The 12,086-nt window shown below is 50.0% G+C and overlaps 5 protein-coding genes across 5 annotated transcripts; 3 read left to right on the top strand and 2 right to left on the bottom strand.

Moving 5' to 3' along the window:
- Positions 1 to 3,317: 3,317 nt before the first annotated feature.
- On the top strand, positions 3,318 to 4,050 carry BX661DRAFT_8830 (uncharacterized protein). Its single transcript, XM_051539554.1, has one exon. The coding sequence runs from the start codon at positions 3,540 to 3,542 to the stop codon at positions 3,930 to 3,932; it is 393 nt and encodes a 130-aa protein (XP_051395336.1). The 5' UTR covers positions 3,318 to 3,539; the 3' UTR covers positions 3,933 to 4,050.
- A 781-nt stretch (positions 4,051 to 4,831) lies between these two features.
- BX661DRAFT_195510 (uncharacterized protein) lies at positions 4,832 to 6,520 on the top strand (the record flags this gene model as incomplete). The annotated part of the gene is made up of 1 exon (XM_051537951.1): positions 4,832 to 6,520. The coding sequence occupies one exon, from the start codon at positions 4,832 to 4,834 to the stop codon at positions 6,518 to 6,520; it is 1,689 nt and encodes a 562-aa protein (XP_051395335.1).
- BX661DRAFT_175819 (uncharacterized protein) lies at positions 6,413 to 8,769 on the bottom strand. Its single transcript, XM_051534180.1, has 2 exons — positions 7,353 to 8,769; positions 6,413 to 7,319 (listed from the first exon to the last, which is right to left on the bottom strand). Exons 1-2 carry the CDS (start codon positions 8,507 to 8,509, stop codon positions 6,824 to 6,826), a joined length of 1,653 nt encoding a protein of 550 aa, XP_051395334.1. The 5' UTR covers positions 8,510 to 8,769; the 3' UTR covers positions 6,413 to 6,823.
- A 286-nt stretch (positions 8,770 to 9,055) lies between these two features.
- Positions 9,056 to 9,397, bottom strand: BX661DRAFT_138933 (Bromodomain-containing protein; the record flags this gene model as incomplete). Its single annotated transcript, XM_051532756.1, has 1 exon — positions 9,056 to 9,397. A coding segment is annotated over one exon (342 nt), but the record flags the coding sequence as incomplete, so codon positions are not given.
- Positions 9,398 to 11,061: 1,664 nt separating this feature from the next.
- Positions 11,062 to 12,058, top strand: BX661DRAFT_175814 (ribosomal protein L5 domain-containing protein). Its single transcript, XM_051534179.1, has one exon. The coding sequence runs from the start codon at positions 11,128 to 11,130 to the stop codon at positions 11,926 to 11,928; it is 801 nt and encodes a 266-aa protein (XP_051395332.1). The 5' UTR covers positions 11,062 to 11,127; the 3' UTR covers positions 11,929 to 12,058.
- The last annotated feature ends 28 nt before the right edge of the window (positions 12,059 to 12,086 follow it).

The following is a 12,086-nucleotide window of genomic DNA, read 5'->3' as shown; positions in this document are numbered from 1 at the left end:
TTTATTCAAGTTGTATATGTATGCTGGCAGTTGTGCAAATTCAATTTCTGGGTTTCAGGACAAAATGGGTTGAGCCTTAGTTAGGGTATGGATTTAGCCCAGCTATTATTTATATATATTCGTCTATCTGGCATTCAAATATAACATTCATGCGCCCACTATCCCCGCCACAAGCAATCTAAGCAACAATGAAAGTTGCATAATTGGGTGTTACAAAAAATGGGGCATAAAAAGGGCATTCATTCTCCGATGTGGATTGGGGGAGTTATCATCATCCTTTTTCACTCCCCCACACGTTTACGCTGTCTGCCTCTCATCTGTGAATCTCGTGGAGATGTAAACAATCGGAACCTTTCGGCATTGTCAGGGTCACGCGATGCTCATTGTAACAGTTATACTTGGGAGACATTGTTCTCCAGAAAAAGTATGACAATATGCGCAGCACATGTGCGCTGGAGCCGTAGATGCAGATCAGGTGACATACATAAAAAATAGCAAGTGAGGGCCTTTTAAACGAAATAAGAAAGCACGTGGAGCACTGAAAAAACAAGTAGATTATTTTAGGCAATATTAGACACGCTCAAATGCATTGGTAGTAAAGTGGACCTGGTGCGCACTGGGGGAATGTCAATAACAGGCTTTTTTGTTTCACAATGAGTAGACATGAACGTGCGTAAATTTGCTGTACATCTTACGCACATATCTCGATGGGTTTACACTGGTGCTGTTGGAATATGCAGAAATCGCGTTCATGTCTGATGATAACATATGACACGGCGATATCGTGGCAGCTTGGTTTTGAAGTTGATGGTAATGTCAGCGTTGGATTTGACAGTGACATCTGTCCATTTTTCTAGCATAAATGCAAGAGGACGCAGGAACACTGTTGATTTTCTGCATGTGCTCATCTCAGAAGGCAAAAAAGATACCAGGATGGCAAGTGGAAACATCGGAGATTTATTATTAATGTTTCCGAATATAAGCAACAGCTTTTTCCAGCTGCTATCGGAAAACGCGCAGTCCACAAAAGAACCGGAAATGCGCGGTCAAAACGACCAATTTTTTAATTACTTTTTTACTTTCTATAAATCCATTTTAAAAGGGGGGAAGAGCCAATTAGCATTGTAATTTTGTGTGTGTGCGTTTGTGTTTCAATATAACGTCTGTGGATCAACCACAAAAAGAGTAAACAAACGAACGAATGAGGGGCGGGTGTGGCAGTAGTATTCTGATGCAGATAAACATGAGCCGTGAGGGGTCATGTTGCATGAAATGCAAGATGCAGCAGGAAATTGTCGGGTGACCTCTCTATCCATGACAGAGAAGCATAATATAATTTTTGTTTGGTTTTTGTGAGGCATAGAGGCGCGGGAAAAGAGTGGTGTTTGCGAGTAAAAAGCGGTAGTAGACAAAAATAGTTTTTCAGCAAGGCGTCATAATATGAAAAAGAAAAATTAGGTGGAAGCAAGGGATTCGAGGGGTTTCTGGACATCTTCGCTGTTAATGTATTGAATACCGCTCGAAGCGGCGCTGTGATTAATGGAGATGCCGAATGCATTGTGAAGAAGGGATGGGGGACAGGAGCTTAAAAAGCATATATCTGCCCTTCATGCTTTGTTTTTTTTTCACGCCATCCAATACGAATGCTTTATTTTTTCAAAGTTGCATAGTCAGCTGCCGTCTTGTGCCTTCACTTCCGAGCGTCTTCCATTTTTCATAAATAGACGAGATCCGGGGGTGTTTTCTTTCCTTGCCTCCAGGAAATAAAAGTTTTCCCTTCCTCTTTTCCTCTCTTCTGGCCTATTTTCTTTCTTTCTTTCTCTCTCCAGCTCTCTGTTTGTATTTGATGCACAAGCAAGCCATCTGTAAATTTTAGCAAAGTAATAAAAAGGCTGTTCATTTTGGTGCACACCATTTCCTTAATTCTTATATTGTATTACTTTGATCGATTGGTATTGTCATAAATTATCTTTTATTATTATTATTATTATTATTATTATTATTATTATTTTTTGACTCTGGGGCTTTCGAATTCTTGTACATTTTAATTTAAAAATCCAGCAAATCAGCAACGTCACATTGCGACAATTCAGATACAGACACGAATCCGAAATTGTGACGGGACGATCTTAACCGCGCAACTCCGTCTTATTACTTTTTTTATTGAGTCTGGGACTGTATACAAAAACCAAGGCTTAGAAATAAGGTGATTTTTTTTCGAGGTACTTGTTTTTTTCCAGTTGATTTTTTATATCATCCCCTCTCCTTTTTTCACCGCCCTTTTTTCAGTGTAATTTTTTATTTTACCCGGAGGTGGGTTAAGCGTTGTTGTGCAGGGATAATACGACCTAAAGAAGCACGAATCGCGATTCCACATTGTTTCTTGTTTCTCGATATCTCTGCATCATTTTCCTCAATATTTTTTGTGCTCTTTTTTTCTCGTCTGACAAGGAAAAAAAGGTCTTTTGCATTCATAGGGCGATAAAACGACAGTATTGCACTTTATTCAGCTCGCCGTTTATTTCTTACGAGGTAATTGTTTTCAGTTTGGCTTTTGATTCCCCTGTGTTGCCATATCCAAAAGCTCCAAAGGACAGCTCAGTCCGTCCATCCGTCCGTCCGTCGCGGGTCGGGCCCGAACCACGCACGGGGCCAGATGGGGTATAACAATAAACGGGACCGCATTGGCAGCGGCACCATTCAGCAGCTGCCAGCACCGCGTCGTTTTCTTTTGGCTTTGCCGCTCCACATGTGAGAGTCACCTTTTCTTTTGCGCTCTTTTTCTCTATTTATGTAATCGCGCTCTATCTTTTTTATCCACAGCATGCCAACTGCACAAACGAGCTAGCGGGTATTTTTTTCGCTGGGAGTATCATAAAAGCTTGGTCTCCTTATTCTTTTGCTGCTCGCTCTTCCGAGGAGGCAGCCCAGCTGACCCCAACCTCTCCTGCACGGGCTTCCGTTTTCTTCTTTTTGGGATTTACATTTACCTTTAAAAAGTTTGGCCAAAATGGCTCTTTCATTTTTTGCGTACTCATCGCTATGTCGTGCCGAGCGTACGTCTGCCCTCTGGCCTCTGCCCTTTTAAAATGCATTTTATAAAGGAGCTGGTGGTTGGTTTTTTTTGGCTCCTTAAGAATTTTCGGTTTAAAGTCGCCATCTCTCTTTTACTCACAACTGAACATTGCCGAATGGCCCAACAGAACAGGCGCATTGGGGGGGCCAACACATTGGCGTGTTATTTCGCCTTGCTTTTTTCCTTTTGGCCCTGCCTTTGGCCCTGCCTTTGGCTCTGTCTCTGGCGTGATTTTATAAAGAAAAGCGTGCCCCACACGCGCACCCGCACACGCGCACCCGCGCACCCGCACCCAAACAAGCTTGCCCTCCCTCCCTGCTTTTTTTCTAATGGTCGCATTTTCACTTATTAATTTTTATTCTGGCTTCTTTCTTCAAGTTTGATAAAGTTGAAAATGGACTGCCATTTTTTCCTAAGAAAGATTTTCTTCTATTGAAGACTTCTATTGTAAGGGTAGAAGGGAATGTTCGCTCCCTATCCCCTGCCGTCGTTATTTTTCCCTCTCTCCTTCATCCCTTATATTAAACCAATTTTCCTCGCTCGCTCCTGTTTTTATTCCAAATTTATTCCTGGCTGGCTTTTTAACTTTTGTTTTTTCCTCTCTCTTCTTCTTCCTCTATCTCCCTTACTTGCCTTTTTTCTCCCACAGCAGCATTCATACTGTGTATCACTGCTGCTAACCCTGTTTATTTCTTGTCCATTTTTCATTTATAATTTTTGTTTCACTCTGGTCTGCGACGAGAGCAAACAAATATTTACGTGTCTTTATTTGACGTACCCACGCTTCAACATCACCATCACCACCAACAAACCAAGCCGTCTTTCCTTTCTCCTATCTCTCATCTTTATCTGCTAGTCGGACAAGAAGAGATAATAGTTGAAACAGAAAAAACAACCAAAAGAGTTTACTCAGAGCCCACGCACTTTTTTAAAGTCGCAACGCTTGTCACTGGCTGGTTCAGTGTCTAGTAGAAAATACCTGCTCTTAAAGTAGAGCAACAACAAAAAGTCAAAGTCAAAGCCAAAGCCAAAGTCCTCGACTTAAAAAAAATACACCAAAAAAATTAGATTTTAAAACTTGATTTGTTTATAATGGTAAGCCATCCAAATATCCAAATATCCAACAATCCTTTGTTTCCGCTTCCGCTTCCAGTTCCACCTTGCCTCTCCTCTCCTATCTTTTACTCTCCTCCCCTTTTCCAGTGGCCCCAAGATCACGTACATATGCAATGTCTGGCGGGCAAAAGGCGCACGCTGATTATTTTGTCTTCTCGAGTCGGGCGGCGGAAATGGCGTAGCTTGACCGCAAGTTCGCTACGTCGAAACAACGCCTTTTCTACCCACTCTTGTTTGTTTGCCCTCTCTCCCCTAGTCCCCATTTTCCTCTTCTTTGGACACAATTCTGTATTCGGCATTTGCCTTTTGCATCCTACATCTCGCAGCCACCACCTCCATTGACCAGTTTTATTCAGGCGTACTTGCTCGTGTGCCCGCTTATCAATGCTCCAAATTGCGCTGTTTGAGAAGACAGACAGATACAAAATCAACGCGGCTTTTGTTTTTCTCTATCTCATTTCATTTTGAGGGGATAGAGGAGAAACTTGCCGATAATACAATATATGCACACCACTTTCGCCCTTATTTTAATTATTTACTCCGACTTTGCCTAATACTAACATTGAATTTTTTTCCCCACTCTTTTGCTCTTTTTTTCTTTTGTAGGGTTATTTCGAACAATTTATCAGCAGCCAGCCCATGGCGAGTTCCTACCCGAGTACGCACTCTTCCAAGGGGAAGAAGCTCCCCGCATTCCGGAATATGGTCATCCCCCCAGAGTCGCCTGTCGATGAGTCGACACTGATGCCCACAGACTACCGCACAACAATCCACTTTTTGACGTCTCCATCGCCATCAACAGCGACCGCGCCCACAGCATCTGGCATGACATCATTGACCGCCAGCGCAATGGACATTGATACTGTCGGCGGATGCAGCCCCAACTCCGTGCCGGTCAGCGCGCTCCTATCGTCATCCGAGGCCCTCAATGACTACAGCACAGCATACCACAGCTCAGCATCCAGCAGCCCGGCGCCGGCGTCGGCACCAAAGCCCCGCAACTTGATCTCTCTGCCATCTATTCAATCTCTCGGCAGCAATAACAGCCCGCGGTACCGCGACGATGAGATTGCTGGCATGGCTGGCCTCATGGAACTCGCAGGACCTGATACCAAGGGCTATGGCACAGAATCTTCCAGATACTCATATGGGCCCAACGCTGCAGCACACCTTGGGTCAGTTTCGGAGACGAATAGCTCAAGAAGCTCAAGCAATTCCACTTCCCACAACGCCCCGTCTGCCCACAATAGTTTACACAGAAATGGTTCCTCGTTTGGCGTGCCACATCCTTCTTCCGACCATCAGCAACATCACCATTATAACCAACAGCAGCTCCAGCAGCATTATGCCCAGCAGAACTACTATATCCAGCAACAGTACCAACAGCACCAGCAACGGCAGCAGCAACAGCAACAGCAGCAACGGCAGCAACAACAGGGTTCGCGGTTTGCCATGCATCATCACAGCGCCTCACCGATGGGGCTGGCGCATTCGGCGACGCATACTTCATTGACATCGCCCAACAGCACGATGTCGCGCAACACGCACAAAGCCACACGTAGTTTCCCGGCAACCATTGATGAGGTGCAGGTATCTCGCCGGCGCTCTCAGAGCACTACGGACAGCGCACAGCACGGCATGTACTCACTCAGCAGTGCCCTGCCCTGTGTACTGGGCAACGCCAATATCCGTACGCGGTCCTACACCCAGACACAGCGGCAGCGCACCAGCGACACACCTCTCTTCCCAATTCTCCTTTACCGCATCATCAACGATGAGAATAATGAGGAGTGGATTAGGTGGTGTGAAGACGGCCAGGCGTTCAAGTTTTCATCTGCCGACAATCTGCTCAGCTGCTTGCAGGCGGCTGGGCTGAGGGCGCAGAACTACCATTCTATTGAAAAGAACCTGAACGATTATCGATTTGTTAGACTGACCGATCAGCGGAGAAAGATTCCAGATCCCGATGGCAAATTGTGGTGGATGTTTTCGCATTCGCAGTTTTTGAGAGACTCACCGGATGGGATTATTAGTATTCAACGGAGAAGGAGAACTAATCCGCCAGCGATGGGTGGAATATTGCCGCCGCCGCCGCCAGCGGCTGCGCATCCAATGCCCCATCCGTTGCCTTTGCCCACGCAGGATCAGTACTCGTTGCCGTTGCTGTCAGATAGCAATGCTAGTCTGATGCAGCAACATCAACAGCAACAGCAACAGCAACAGCAACAGCAACAGCAACAGCAACAGCAACAGCAACAGCAACAGCAACAGCAGCAGCAGCAACAACAACAGCAGCAGCAGCAGCAGGGCCAGTACTGTGTTATTTAAATCCAGTCTTATTTTCTCATGTACAAGCTGGGTGTAAATATTCATTTATTTTGTTTATCAATTTTTTTACCTTATTTTATTTTATATATATTCCAATTTTACATTATATATTATTACATTTTCTCGTTTTGTACGACGCCAAATGTATTTTTGTCGAATAAATAAACCATTTTACTTTCAAATATACACGTAAACATTTTGATATCTAATACAAATGCATGCCATCCATTCACACACACACATGCACATACACACATTTTTGTATATATGCAATTTTTTATTTTATTTTTGTTGTTGTTGCTGTTAAGCACCAGCAGACTTTTTTCTCGAAGCCTTGCCAATAGTGGTCGCTGTTGCTGTGGTCTTGCTCGCAGTATTTTTCACTGGTCGCTTCTTTGCATTCCTCCCTGCACCTGCACCTGCTGTTGTTGGAGTATCCGGTACCTGTCCGGAGCCCACATGCATATGAGTCCTTGGGTGAGTGAGATAGTTCGGTGGCGGCACCTTCACCCTCGTAGCACCATAACGTAACCTTGTAGGTAAGCTTTCGTCCTCAGGAACAGGCACCCAAGTATCCGGCAATGCATACGCCCCATCCTCATCCTCGTCTTCGTTATCCTCGCCTTCCTCTTTTGCAAGCAGTCTCCCATCTGCCGTGAACCCGGGTACGCACTCAACAGCATTGATGTGTTTGAGTTTCTCGCAGATAAATGGATGCAAAAGACCGATTTGTCCTCTAGGGGTGCGCAGTGGCGGCCATGCTTTAGGTTGCGGATGCGCCAGGGCCTCCTGCTGTTGCTGCTGCTGCTGCTGCAGCAGCAGCATCTGTTGCTGGTATGGGGTCAGCCCTGCGCCATCGGCACTCCCTGGTGGGCGCGCATACCATAGGCGCTGCGGCACGCTGAGGGACTCCAGGCCAAACTCCTTATCCAATCCAAGCTCCTTAAACCCAAAAAAGTCATCGCCCAAATCAGCCAGCCCACCACCCACCGATCCCGTAACGTAGGCGTCACCAGTATCCAAACCAGCATCCACAGGCTCCGCGTCCAAGCGACCATCAGCCATGGTATCTTGAAAAGCCTTGCTGAGCTTCTTCTGGACCTCGCAGAGTTTCGTGTGGTGCTTGGCAACGTCCCCACGCGCATAGTACTCGAGCTCCCCGAGATCCTCAATACCATTGTCGTAGAGGGCGTGGGCGAGAATGGCTTCGGAGCTCATTGTGCGTGCATGCTTGTCCGTGTATGTGCGCAGGGAGCGGCCGAGATTGGCCATGTAGTCGATGAAAAAAGCATTAAGCGTCGATGCGGCTGCGGCGGTGATGGAATCGAAGCCGGTGTGGGCTAGAATCAGCGCCGTGGTGCGATGCAGCAGCGCGCGCGCACAATGGTGGTCTAGGCGGAGGCCGCCCGGTGGGTCTGCAGTGTTGGCGTAGGTGGCGTGGATAGCGCGGGCGCACGGCGCAGGGTCATCTAGGGCGCGCGGCGCGGCGCTGTGCGGGTGCAGGTGGCCGAGCGGAATGTTGAGCTTGGCTGCCCAGATTTTGCTGTCGATCTCGCGGATGCTCCGCAGCCGGTCGACGTTGTCCGCCATGCCGCGCCACATCGGGTTGTCGGGGAACCGCGCGGCCGCGTACGCCTCGATCGACGGCCGATGGCTTCCAGTGCCGGTGTCTGGGAGTGGCTCGTCGCAGTCGTCGTTGAGCCAGCGCAGGACGCCGTCGCGCTGCGCCTGCGCACCGGGCGGCTCGAGCTGCGGCAGCCCGGCGGCCGGCTCGCACTCCTCGACAAAGGACCACGTTTGCGCATCCAGCTGCTCGGCGCGCTGCAGCCAATGCCTGCGCTCGGCATCGGCGGAGGCGTCAGCGGAGGCGCCAGCCATGCGCAGCCGCAGGATGTCCGCCTCGGCACGCGCGTCCTCCTCCAGCGCAGTAATTTCGGCGGCCGCGACGCAGTCGGACGAGTCGTGGGCGAAGCGCAGAAAGTCGCGCATCTTGGCGGGTGTGCGCGCGGGCGGCGGCGGCCGGTCGTAGCCCTCGGCGACCGCTGCGCTGGCGTCGGCGCGCCTCAGGTACTCTGCCAGCGGACGGCGCACGCGTGCTCTCCAGATGCGCTCGGCCAGCGGCCGGTCGTAGCCCTCGGCGAGCTCGGCGATCGCTGCGCTGGCGCCTGCGCGCGCAATGTTTTGCGCCAGCACCGATGCGGAGGCGGACGCACCCGGCTGGTCCTCGGGTGGCGGCGGCGGCGGCGGCGGCAGGACCAGCGGCGACCCCGGCTTGGTCGACTCAAACGAACGGTCCTCGCTGGCGCTGGGCGGCGCCGGCGTGTCGTCCAGAGAGTCCTCGCGATGTCCGTAGCCTGTGCGCGACGCGCTCGGTGACTCGTTGCCGCTCTCATCGCCGCACTCCGTATGCGCGTCATCCCCGTTGGCCGCCTGGGCCTGGGCCTGGGCCGCCGCGCCCTTTTCGCGCACAACAATGTCCGGCACAGCCTCCATCAGCACCTTGGACTTGGCCAGCAGCGCGTCGACGCTCTTGCGGTAGTAGTTGCCGGGGTCGGTGTTGTATGTGTAGCAGTTGTCGCGGATCAGCTGCAGGTGGTCGGCAAACTGCCGCTTGCTATTGTAAACCTCGCTGCGCAGGTTCTTGGCCATCGCCGCAAGGTCCATCGGGTGCTTGATGACCTTGTAGTAGTCGGGCGCGTCCTTGCGCTTGACCTGCTGCAGGAACGGCACGGCCGCCTCGCCCACTGCCTTAAGCTCCTGCAGCACCAGCTCCAGCGCGTCATAGAGCTCGACCTGCCCGACGCGCCGGTCGTTGGCCCACTTTGTGCGCTTCGGTCGGACCTCCGAGAGCAGGTGGCTGAGCTCGCGCGTCGACATTGTGACGCTGGACCGGTGCTTGTCAATGAAATGCGCCAGGTTCTTCATGTTATGGAGCGACCCAAGCTTGCTGACCAGCATGTCCTTGGGCTCATGTGCACGCTGCTCCATCGTCTGTATGATCTGCTGCCGGTGCATCTCGTGTACCTGGTGCTCATGCGCCGCCGAGCCGAGCTCGTCCAGCGTGTGAAAGACGCTGCGCAGGGAAGCTCGGATGCCATCGGAGGTTGTATTTGTGTCTGGTAAAGCGTCGGCGTCGGCGTCGGCGTCGGCGATCGTTGCTGCCTGGAGCTTGAGCGCGGCCGGGATGCTCGGCAGCTGCGTGACCTGGGATTTTCCGCCCTCATCCTGGTCCTCACCCTCATCCTCGTCGTAGTCCTCGTCTGCGTCCAGGCTCCTCGAGACCAGTGGCACCAGCGCTGCACCCGCCTCCTTCTGCGCCATTGCCGTGGCGCACCCCTCGCCAGCCGCCCCTCCGCCCGCCAGCCTCTCCTCGGCATCGGCCACGGCGCGGCGCGCATCGACTGCGTCCATGCACAGCTTGCAATCGGTCGAGTCGCAGAGCACCGACACGTACTGTTCAAAGATCGCTGTCCGCGCATGGAACGCCGCCATTGCACATACAATGGAGCTCTCGGCCGCTGCCACTGCCTGGTCGTCAGGGCTCAAGGGGTTCGGCACATGGGTGGCCGGGGACATAGCCTTAGGGGACAGGGATGCGTCGCCAGTCCACATGTCAATATCGCTGCCGCTGCCGGACACTACTGACATTGCATCGTCGTTGTCTGCCGTTGCAGAGCCGTTTATTCGAATCCGCTTGCCCGCCCCCGATTCTGCTGTTATTAACCCGGCATTGGTGTCTTCCGAGAACGCGCGCTTGCCTGCAGGTCCTGCACTATCCACCTGCTCTACCTGTTCTGATTCTGCTTGTTCTGCTTCTGATTTGTTGGATGACGGTGTGGTGATTTGGAAAATGGCTGGTGGCGGGTTTTGAAAGCGCCATTGCTCGGACCGCGGCGTGATGAATTGATCCCATAGCTCAATGGACTCGAGCGCTTTTGTCAGCCAGGGAAGCTCTGCCGCCGTCAGGTGAGATGCCCATTGTCTTCCTTTGTCTAGGTGGAGTGCGATCCAGTAGCTTCGCTGTGTCCAGTTAGTGCTGATGTCGATATGGCCCCTGGCTAGTTTTAACCGCAACCCTCGCAAGTCGCCCATTTTTTATTTATTTCTTTTTAGAAAAAAAAAGAGTAGGAAGAGAGGAAACAGTAGTAGTAACAAAAATAAAATAATATATTATATATATAGGTGTGTGGTTGAATAGAATTGAATGCAAAAGAATAAACAATTTAAAAGAAATCTATTTTTTGACCAAATAAAAAAGTAAAGACAAATAGGGGGGAGGATAAACAGAGAGAGAAAAATGAGAGGACTTCCAATGCTTAAAAGAAAAGCTACGCGTTCGCTATGCGTGCAGCCAAATTGAGTGGAAATTAAAGCCAGAATGGAATAGCTACTTGGGTGATTTCTTGATCTGGATTATAAATAACCCCGAAACCAACCAGTTCGATCCGATAAACAGAGAGTGCGAAGAGAAAAAAAACCAAGTCAACCTAAAAAATGAATTACAAATTTGAAATCGAAATTCTTTTTTCTCTTTATTGAAACTTTTTTCCTTCCTTTCTTTCTTTTTAACATTTATTCTAAACGCAATACTCTCTATTTTTCTTATCATGTTTGGAGCAACCACTCGGCGTTTTACTTTGGCCACCAGCACGCGTGCGTTCTCAACCAGCGTCCCCACCGGCTACCAAACGCGGCTTAGCCAGTTCTACCACAACACGCTGCGCGACGACCTCGTAATCATGCAATACGTGCCGCCCAGCATCCGTGCTCGCCAGGACGCCAATGAAGCAGCGCGCATTGAAGCAACCAACCAGAAGATCGGTGGCACGCCGCCGAACCCAGACAAACAGCATAAGAAGACCAGACAGCCTAAGCCCAAAGTGCCTGTGACCTCGGCGAACAACGCACCTCATATGGAGAGCGTCACCGTGCATATCCGGTGTCGCGAGGCTTTGCAGAACAAACACCATTTGCTTTCTGTGCTCATGGCTATGCAGATTGTGACTGGGCAGAGGGGGGAGGTTATTAAATCGAAAAATGATGCAGCGACGTGGAAGTTGCGCAAGGGAATGCCGATTTCGGTCAAGGTCGAGCTGAAGGGAGATAGGATGTTTGAGTTTATGGATAAGCTTGTCGAAGTGGTTTTGCCCCGGATGAAGGAGTACCATGGCTTGGGGATGGATGCTGGTGATGGCAATGGTAATTTCTCCATGGGCTTTGATGGGTCGGTTATTGGCCTGTTCCCTGAGATGGAGATGGTCTATGACCAGTTCCCCTTGGTTACCGGCTTCCATGTCAATGTGCGCACCAGTGCTGCGAGGAACCCCGCCGGTCGCCTGCTGCTCAGCGGCTTTGGGCTGCCGTTCATTCACACGCGCAAGCCTGCCTCGGAAACCTTTGAGCTGTAAGCAAAGGAATGTTTTATGACGAATGAAGAAAATGCCAATACTGAGCTCTCTCTCTCTCTTTTTACATCTAAATCAAAAATATTTATTAGATTTTAATCAGGAAATAATCAAACACGACGACGTATGTAAAAAGTCAAAGTGTGATGATAGTAATAAAT

The sequence above is a fragment of the Kickxella alabastrina genome (assembly GCF_025024165.1).
Source record: "Kickxella alabastrina strain RSA 675 chromosome Unknown BX661scaffold_1, whole genome shotgun sequence".
Lineage (NCBI taxonomy): Eukaryota > Fungi > Kickxellomycota > Kickxellomycetes > Kickxellales > Kickxellaceae > Kickxella > Kickxella alabastrina.
The sequence above is the reverse complement of the archived record's forward strand: the minus strand, read 5'-3'. Positions and strand labels throughout refer to the sequence as shown.

Coding starts and splice junctions, on each gene's coding strand:
- BX661DRAFT_8830 (XM_051539554.1), top strand. CDS start 3,540: ATGTTCGCTCCCTATCCCCTGCCGTCGTTATTTTTCCCTCTCTCCTTC.
- BX661DRAFT_175819 (XM_051534180.1), bottom strand. CDS start 8,509: ATGCGCGACTTTCTGCGCTTCGCCCACGACTCGTCCGACTGCGTCGCG. Junction 7,320..7,352: donor GCAGGGCTGACCCCATACCA/GCAACAGATGCT, acceptor GCAGCAGCAGCA/GCAACAGCAGGAGGCCCTGG.
- BX661DRAFT_175814 (XM_051534179.1), top strand. CDS start 11,128: ATGTTTGGAGCAACCACTCGGCGTTTTACTTTGGCCACCAGCACGCGT.